The sequence below is a fragment of the Balearica regulorum genome, chromosome 3, assembly GCF_011004875.1.
Source record: "Balearica regulorum gibbericeps isolate bBalReg1 chromosome 3, bBalReg1.pri, whole genome shotgun sequence".
In the NCBI taxonomy this organism is placed as follows: domain Eukaryota; kingdom Metazoa; phylum Chordata; class Aves; order Gruiformes; family Gruidae; genus Balearica; species Balearica regulorum.
The window spans coordinates 80,364,992-80,375,251 of record NC_046186.1 but is presented as its reverse complement, the minus strand read 5'-3'; the positions used below and the strand labels follow the sequence as shown (position 1 = coordinate 80,375,251).

General features: G+C 36.3%; 1 protein-coding gene across 4 annotated transcripts in view; it reads right to left on the bottom strand.

Annotated features, from left to right (window-relative positions):
• Positions 1 to 3,547: 3,547 nt before the first annotated feature.
• The window catches only part of FAM120B (family with sequence similarity 120 member B), a 54,748-nt gene continuing 48,035 nt past the window's right edge, over positions 3,548 to 10,260 (bottom strand). For 2 of the 4 annotated variants that reach the window (XM_075748629.1, XM_075748633.1), the window contains 2 exons: positions 6,325 to 6,382; positions 4,095 to 5,847 (listed from right to left, as the gene is read on the bottom strand). In XM_075748629.1, the coding sequence (XP_075604744.1) occupies positions 5,802 to 5,847; positions 6,325 to 6,382 (104 nt within the window). In that variant the 3' untranslated portion in view covers positions 4,095 to 5,801. The other 2 variants (XM_075748631.1, XM_075748630.1) reach the window with 2 other exon arrangements.

Sequence of the window (10,260 nt, the reverse complement as noted above, 5' to 3'; positions counted from 1 at the left end):
ATGCCAGTTGCCCCTTGTCCTGTCGCTGGGCACCACTGAAAAGAGTCTGACCCCATCCTCTTGACACCCATCCTTTAGATATTTATAAGTATTGATAAGATCCCCTCTAAACAGCTAAACAAACAGGTCTCTCAGCCTTTCCTCATACTAGAGATGCTCCAGTCCCCTCATCATCCTTGTAGCCCTCTGCTGGACTCTCTCCAGTAGTTCCCTTTCTTGAACTGGGGAGCCCAGAACTGGACACAATATTCCAGATGTGGCCTCACCAGGGCAGAGTAGAGGTGAAGGATAACCTCCCTCGACCTGCTGGCCACACCCTTAGTGCACCCCAGGATACCATTGGTCTTGGCCACAAGGGCACATTGCTAGTTCATGGAGAGCTTGTTGTCCACCAGGACTCCCAGGTCCTTCGCCACAGAGCTGCTTCCCAGCAGGTCAACCCCTAACCTGTACTGGTGCCTGGGGTTATTCCTCCCCAGGTGGAGGACCCTACACTCACCCTTATTGAATTTCATTTGGTTCCTCTCTGCCCAACTCTCCAGCCTGTCCAGGTCTCGCTGAATGGCAGCGCAGCCTTCTGGTGTGTCGGCCATTGCTCGCAGCTTGGTATCATCAACGCATTTGCTGAGGGTACACTCTGTCCCTTTGTCCAGGTCATTGATGAATATGTTGAATAAGACCGGACCCCTGGGGCACACCACTAGCTACAGGCCTCCAACTAGACTCTGCACCACTTATCACAATCCTGTGAGCTCTGCCATTCAGCCAGTTCTGAATCCACCTCGCTGTCCACTCATCTAATCCATGCTTCCTAAGCTTACCATCACTGAGCCCTTGTCTGTCCTGAGCAACCTCAGCAAGTGTGAATGACCTACATTCAGAAGCAACCTTACCAGGCCGTTTTATTTACTGGCCATGTTTCTATATCACCAAAAGATACTCTCTATGAAGGAGGCTGTGCAGCACAGAGGAATCTCCCATCAGTCTTCCTAGGGAAGGATCATATACTAAGCCTGCTTCCCAGCTTAGCTGACAAGAGGGAGTCAGTGTTTAAATGTGAACATGTAAAGTTTTGATTGTCTTCTCCAACATTTAATTAAAGACCACCTTTGCAAAATAATACCGTGTGTCTGATTATCCTTCTAACTTTGCTGAGACAGCATGGCACAAAAAGATTTGTAGAGCTTTAGCACCTCTGTTCTTCTCCACCTCAACGCAGCACTTGCTAAGGTAGCAAAAATATTAAAACTGTAGGTTCCTGGTTTATAAAACAGGCATAATCTATATGTTTTGATACTTACAATGCCACAGTATTGTAAGATTAACTCAGTGTTTCAGTGTTTTCTGCAGCTCAGATTCAGATTCCCAGTGTGATTGTGTCCCAGATGAGTAAAGTAATGCAAGACAAAGGATACATAATAGATAAAAAGAGGAAAGTTGATAAATGTCTTCCTGTCAGTTAGTCTTTCTCTCACAATGACCATGTCACAATTTCTCTTGAGTCAGTTGACTAAGTTAATGAATGTTCTCTGAATCCCCTTCCAGAAAGGGAATAAATAAAGCTAATAAATAAATCCACAACTTCAGTGAACATTTGATGAAAGGCAGCTACCCAGTGAACAGGCTAGAAAAGTCCATAAGCAATATAATCAAACAAGAAATAAGAATGCTTTTCTTCACAAACGTAGGTTCCTTCACTTCAAATCCAGATGCCTGTTCTTCCTCTGTCCTGTACCCATTCAAAGTAACCCTGCAGCCCACATATTAAGGAAACCCTATTAAACTGGAATCTTTAAGGTCATATTCTTGTACGTGATTTCCTTCAACAGCCCATAAGCTTTATGGTGCTCTGACCAATTTGAAGTTCAGTGAAACAGGAAAGTAGCACATCTATGTTTCCAGTTTGTGCTTCTGCTTTCACTCTATGATTCCTGGTGGGAAAAACAATCTTTTGGCTTGGAAATAATAATAATAAGCAGGTTCTGCTTATGGTCTAACATTAGGAGGAAAACAAACCTCAGAGAGAAGCTAACAATTCTTCAATAGTCAGGGTAATTATTACCAACAATTCATAAAATACCACAACTAGCACAGCAAAACTCCCACTCTAATTGTATTTAACTTTGTTTATTGAGGCCAACAGAAATCTTTTCTCATATCAAAATCTGAAGGGGGGATTACCAACAAATTCTGGCACACAGTTACATTCTTTGCAAATAAATACACTATTATACATCATGAGATTCCTGAAACTAGAGAACTTTTCATAAAACTCAGACTATGTTATTCCAAAAGGTTTTGTGGGGAAAAAAAAAGAAAAAAAAAAAGTAAAAAAAAAAGTGGTAGTACAATTACAGTCAGTGACAAATCAATAGAAAAAGGAAGCAGGAATGCTCCTATCATGACAAGATCCCTGGAACGCAAATCAGACACTGTGTTGTGTAAAAATCGTGCCTGTTCAAACTTTTAATAAAACTAGAAATACTGTATTGCTGCCAATTTATTGTTTAGCTGGACTGTTGCTAAATGCAGAGTGTGAAAGAATATATTTATTGGGTTACAAACAGAAAAATACATGTGAGGAAATTATAGTATTGAGTTATCTATGTCTGACAATACTATTCACCTTGACATAACACATATACTAAATAGGAATTAAGCTCCCCTGACAGTTGACTCAAAGTTACCTGCACAAGGCCTAAGAAACAACATTAACTGAACAATAATGGACTGAAACCAACAGAGTTTAAATTGGTAATCATTGCAGCATAAAGATAAGTGCAAGCTGTACAATAGCTATAGTATTTCTTCTGAAAATAGATTTCAAAATTAGAACTAAATTTTCTCTTTGGAATATAAAAATAATGTTTTTTTCCTCATGCTAAATACTTCTAAAGACATTTCATTTCAAGTGTACTTATGTACTATTCTAAAAATACACATATCTCCAAAATTGTAATAAAGTCTGTGTGATGAATAGACCAGTGAAAACTAACACAGGAGACACCTGATTGTCGTACCTGTACTCTGTCCATTTACTTAGATCTCCTGGGACTACCTTATCGGTATGGAGTGAAATTAAGGTGCCACTAATATCTGCAAAAGATGCACCAATGATGTCATAATGGAAAAAATTTTACCCTGTGTGCTTCAAACAACTGCCACTTAGAAAACAGAAAAAAAAAAAAAAAAGAAAAAAAAAAAGAGAATGCATCCAACATGTCTGTTAATGTCCCCTTGATTCAGAATTTCCTCCAAACTACAACGGCCAGAGGCTCACACTGACCTTTACTTTAAAGCTAAAGACAGATGTAAGGTCTGGCATAAACCTTAAATGTTTCATAAATGACTCATTACATATGGAGGAGAATTCTAGGTATTCCAGAAGAGGACGACGCATTTGACTCAGCTCTGAAAGGCCCCAAAATAATAGGACATTAAAGCTGCAGCAGTTTCGTACGTAGAAAATAATTTTATAACTTTCTGGAATGTTTTAGGTACCCTTTTCTCATTCTCTGGGACTGAGGAACTATGAAAGTAAGCCACATAACAGAAAAGTAACATTTTTTTAATTGTGATATGATTGTGAACACTTTAAAAGTACCCTTTTTTGTCTGAGACTGGGTACTTTCAGCCTCATATAGCATCAAGGTTTAACAGAAGAGACATAGTAGTTTTCACAACAGAATCAGGTGAGTTAATTAAAGTTTTGCAGCATTCTTCAACACCTGGGATTCACCTTGACTTTTTAGACATAATTTTTTTAATGGTCATATTTCATAACTGTGACAACAAAGTTTTTGTAATGTGCTCCAAACAATATTATCTGGAATCTAAATTATATAATAATTGTTTCACAACATTTCATAGTTTACTTCTCTAAGCTACAGGCAAGGAAAAAAGTATACAAATAAAATGGAACTGAAAAAGAGGCATGATAAATTTCTGATTAGAGCCTTCCCACCACCATTTTTGAAATACTGATGGAGTTTTTATGATCTTCAGCATACAGCATTTCATAGAAATGTATCTTGTTCTCTTATCCATTTTCATCCACTTCCAGTAATGAGTAGGGTCACCTGGGTGATCTAAAAGACAAATAGTTGTGAGGAGCCAAGACAGCCACATGAACATCAACACTGAAACAATTTTAGAAGTTATGGCCTGTTGCAGGGTAAGATTTTTTAATCTGTATTATGCAGGTGATTAAACTACCATAATGATGCATTCTGGGTTTAGTGATCTATATAATAATTACCCAGATCAGCACTTATGTTTCAAACCTTAAGTTCTGCAAGTCTTAAGGTAAACATTAAATTTCATAGCATCTGCTACTCTCTGTTAGTATGGGTCATGAGATAGTTCTCAGATATAAATTTAATTTTCAAATGCTTATAAAAATAAATAATTCTGGCGTAATACAATAAGAAACCTAAGCTTGAAATACAGTTTCTATATCAGTAAAATCTAGAATGATGATTATGAAAACTACACTAACAAGATACTAATCAATATTATTCAAAACAAAAAAGAAAAATAATCGAAAAGAGTGGATTTTCCAACATGTAAACATTAAGGCCACAGTTCTCTGTGTAAATACAAAGTTTTGTCCATGTGCAACACCACTGACTTCACTATTTGGAATAGCCATCATCCTCAATAACTAAACATGCTCTTAGGAAAATCTGCAAACTGTATCAGATTTCCAAACTTGCTCTTAACATTTTGCCTCTATCTTTGGATATCGTCCGTTTCTGCTGCTCGGTCTTTTTTGAGAGCAGGAAAAGGACATCAGGCTTTCATTTTTTTTTCCATCATATACCTCCCATATGAGAAGAAGAGAGGTTATTATATAACTTCATGTACTGAAAATGCTGAAGTACAAAACTAAAGATACTGTGATTCCAAAGCACATAAACAGGCGAAACCCCATCAGTTCCATAAACATCCAGTTGAGCCAACTCAGTTCAAAGACTGCAGAAACCTAAGAGAAGCATGAAATTGTTGAAGATTACATAGATGGAGACAATTTTCAATTAGGTTGAGATGCAGATCAGTAAAGAGATAAACATGGTTCTAAGAGTGTCACCCACTTCCTATGTGACATAAGTGTTGTTCATACTTTTGTCCCCTGGTACAATTTTTACACTTCATGATTTAAAATGGAAGTTCTACATAACTGCCTTTTTCTTTTCCTGAAGACAGTAATCAAGTAAAGCACCTCTGATGATTTCTAACTGAATGGATATGCAAATAGAAGACGTAAGAAAGTCGTTGTAGTCTCTAAAACAGTTTCTTAAAAACCACAAGTAATGACTTGAAGAGGGGCTTTTGTGGTACCAATTTACCAATATATGATCTTATGGTGCTTTAAAAAGTTGCATGTGCTCTGTTATTTTACATTTCTTTAGTATTATTTATATTAATTCTATTTAAAATGAATTAATTTTATAATTAAATACATACATCACTGAAATTGAATTACAAAGTGAAATATATACATTTTTAAGAAATAATTCTGAAGATAAGTGTTTAAATTAGAATTCTGGACAATTGTTCTATGATTCTATGAATAAATACTTAGCTCTCATACGTATTATTTATTACAGAAGTAAAGCATGACAGATTCTTTCTGTCCTCAGCAGAGATGTGGTTCACTCCACACAGTCAGCTGAGATAGAAAAAGTTGCTTAACTAGATATGCCAAAAGTAATAGCAATTTTTTGCTCTTGTAAGAAAGCTCTGCATTTTACAGGAAGGTCACTTGGTTTCATCAGCAGATCATGTTTCCATCAGTGATGTTATGTTTCAAATAGTTCAACAGGATTCAGTAACAACGGTATAACCCTTAAAATAAAGATAGAATCCAGAATTAAGACACAAACCACAATTCAGCATGGATATGCCACATTATTCATGGTGATCAAAGTCTTGTAATATACACAACTATAACAAAAATATGCAAATCTTATAGTTTAAGTCTTAAAACTTATAGTCAGGAATATCTAATGATGTTGTAAAAACACTTCAGATTTTCCAATGTCAAATGGACAAAACAACGTAGCTACACTGGGATGCTACTGTGCTTCAGCTGGTACCTTTAACTTCAGTTTTAGTGATTCCAGTCTCATAGCAAGCTTAGACCTAACATGACAAGTGATCAACAAGCTGAACAGCCTCAGCTTTGAGTGACTTCCTCTGCAGTCACATGGTTCAGTTACTCTGCAAAGTTCATAGAAAGACGCTCACATAGACAAAAATTATCTCAATGGTAACTATCCCATCATATCCCATATTTGCTACCTGTACACATGTATTCTTTACCGAGGAGGAAGGTGGAATCTTCTCCTACGGTCTGGATGTCCCAATCTATATTCTCTACCTGGAGGGAGTAGGAGAGGAATTAAATCTTTTTAATTAACATTAAAGCACGAAAACAAGAGCTAATTCAGATAGTCTGCAAGAAAAATTACAATTATACATATTTGGAAAAAAGAACATGTCCCTCTCCAGTTGGTGTATAATTATGGGCAGTATTTTGAGATGTTGGAGGATAAAGTCCATGGTGGCATTGCTCTTAAAGCTCTTGGACCACTGTAACTTTTAAATCTAGTCCAATTAGTGGGTTGCGATAGTGAATCATACAGGTCATACACTGTTGGTAGATCAGACTATGTGAATTCAGGAAAGGAAAGTACGCTATTTAGAACCAGACATAAGCTTTATTAACAAACATGTTCATACTGGTTTAAGTGTGCCTGTGCACAATACTGCTTTAGTAATAGATTCCTATAAGCAAAGTAGTACTCAAACTGTAAATGAAATCTTTTTTTCAGCACCAAAGTTCTACCAAGTTCCACCTACATTACAGTTCTATCAAAATCCTATTAATCAGAAAAATGCTTGAACACAGAGCATGTAACATGAGTGTGGAAGCCTTGATTAAATACCTAGCAAATGAAAACTTGCTACAAACTCAGATCTGTCAGTATAGTTGTATTATGTTCAGCTACATGGTTTACAGTGTGCTAAGACTGAAGTGAATGTACCCAATGATGCAATTACATTCTATGAAGAAAAGGGACTCTGGATAATTCCCTTTTGTCTTGGACAAAAGAGTTTCTCTTGAGTGAGACATACCTCCAACAATTCTATTTTTTCCATATCTTTCCTTGACACTCATCTTTCCTTTCCCCTGAAAAATTGCTTTCAACTTTCCATAACAGCTTTTCTCCAAGACCTTGTTTTTAAAGAAAAATAATTCACTTTTGAAAAAGTGGTATTTTCTAAGTTGAATTCTTGAAAAAACAAAAGCTGTCCATTTCCATTTTTTTCTTCTTTTCCAATAGAGAGATGGAAGGAAAACAAGGCAAAGGTGGATGGAAACAAAGAAAGCAAAACTATTTTTTTTGAGAGAACATAATTTTCTTAGGCAGAATATAGTTGACTCCCAAATCCAACAACTTCTAAATACAAGTATTAAATTGTCAGAACGCTTCATTGTTCCCTAGCTCACTGTTTATGATTCTGGTCGTAGATGACTGGTAGCTGTAATTATTATCCATTACTTCTAGCTCTCTGACAGCTCTTACTCATTATGTCCTCATCCCTCCCCTGGGTCTATCATACAGAGAGTTCTGATGTTTACCTTATCACTGGCAGAAATTCTACATCTTTGCAATACCTTTCAGTATTTCTAATGTATTAGGGTACTCTTGATTTCAACCATTCATGTAGCTGTTACAGCCAGTCCCATAGCCACTCTCTCCCCTACCTTCTTCCTTTTTCTTCAGCTCACTTTTCAGACAGGTTTTCAAATACTAGTATGAGAACCATTGTCCAAATCACTGAACTGTTAAAATATAGCTATAAAAGTATGTAAGACAATGCATAGATAAGGTTAGACTTACTTTTTTCTTTTTTTTTTTTTTTTTTTTGCTATCTGTTACATGTTGATTTAGATCTAGGTGGTAATTTGTGTGCTATGACAAACAATCTCAGTGTTTATCAGCTGGACTGCTGATGAGAGTGACAAAGACACATGATACTCAATAGTGACTTCCATAGTTCTTCGTGCTCAGTTTATTTTTAGCTATTAGGAGAATGAGGTAACAATGTGATTCAAAATAATGTATTAGTGGTCTTAACTGTTAATTAATGAAGTTTCGTCTACCAACAGGCTATATGGCATGTGGTGTGATGTTTCAGCCACAAACCTAGAATCCATAAAGTCAAGCTTTATTACAGACATCTACGCTACCTCAGGCAAGACTTTTAAATTCAAAGCACACAGATTACAATGTGTTGCAATGCAAAGTTTTATATCTCAGTAACAGAAGCCTAACCTTAGCTTTAAATTAGATACCTACAATCCGTTTAACAAGCACCCGAATGGACAGACACTCAGAATGGTATACACAAAAGTCAGCGTGCTAAACAGGAAGTCTTCTAAATTAACAAACAAGAAACACTAAGGGAAAATCTATCTCCCTGTGAGGCTTAAATGTCCTGCTCTGAGCTACATGGATGCACTCTCCATTTGTGACACACAACCAAGAAATTTATGAAGAGAACTTAAAATAAATAAATAAAATCAAACCAAAACCCCTCAAACCCCACAGCTGAATTCTCTTCTCTCAAAATACAGCTAGAGGATGAAACATTAATTACAACAGATCAATGGTTAGTATCCACCATAAAATGAGGGATGCCTAAGTTCAATTCTTGTTCTGCCTGAAGGGATTCAAACCATCACCTCAGAGAAATACTAGTGCTTCTTAGGTTTACGCTTTCTGGGTGGAGGCACTCTTTCCTCCACAGTTGAAGTTTGAGACATTGTCATGGAATTCTTAAACATTATTTGTTAAGAGAGAACAAAGGCTGCCTAATCATTAGGTACACTCCTGACACAGAAAATATGGGTTCAGTGGTTACTGCTCCATTACTTTTTAATGCATTTAATCCAATGATTTATATATACTATGCAACAGAGGAACCATAACAGTATACCACAGGTAGGTATATAAAGGATGGGATAGACAGATATCAGTAATATTACTAGGAAGTTTTATCATGTAAGCTATCATGGAACACACAGTCACTACTTTTTTGTTCTTTTTTCTCTCTTTGGTGAGACACACACATCTAGCAGAACAAAGCAACCCAAATACCTGTCTTAATATTGGCAAACTTAGGAAAAAGAAACTTTGTCAAAATGAGTCATCTTGACAGATCAGTTTAAAAGGAGCTCCAAAACATTGCAGGGCTCTTTTGTAAGGATAGATATATTTTTCCAATAAATCTATTTTACTTAGAGGCAATTTAACTGCACTTACGGGATCATGTTTTAAGAGTGTCCTGAGGGTAGTAAATAGAGCTAGTGTAAAAGAAGTCAAGATGTTTTAATAATGCTACTGAAACACATTTATAACACGGTTCAGCACAGTTGCTGTGGAACATACTTTGCGGAATACATCTAGTGGTAAGATCTCTGGAGCTGGTCAGAGATGACCCGACCCCTGAATAGCAGGCTTCTTAAGATGGTCACAGTAACAATGACCAAGTTTGGTTCTGCTCATGGTCAGCATACACACTTCATATTTTAGCTTTACATTTTACATACATGATCAAACAATCTTATCTGTGAATAAAATGATATTATCTCACTCTCAAGCATACAACAGTGGCAGCTGAAACACAATAAAGACTTTATTTATTATTTATCTTCCCTAATCACATCATCAATCTTCTTTAAACACAGAAGAAATTTAGACTCTGAAGACTTAATAAAACAATTGATCTTAGACACTTCTCTTCCTTTTGCTTATTTTCTTTAATCTATGCACATACGCTTTAACTCATAATAATGGAGAAGTACAACTGAATTATGTCAGCTCAACAGTACTATCCACAGTGATTCTTCATTGAAATATCTGATCTGTTCAAGAAGTGAGATTGGTGAATGACTTAAGATTAATGCCAAGACAAGACAGAACTTGCATTTCTATTACTTAGGCAATGATCTGCAAGCTGAGATCCTGATCTAGAAAACCACTTAAGAACGTGTTTAACTTTATTCACATGCTTAAGTGTTTTGTTGAAGTATGAACTAAGATCTTCAGCTAAGACGTTTCTGTGCAGCTGCGCCAATTTGGTTTTGAACTATTAGAATTTTAAACACAGTTCAGCTGAGACCAAGCATGGAAAGTTTAAATACCACATGAAAACTTTTTTTCTCAGAACATTGTGAGTAGAACTTGA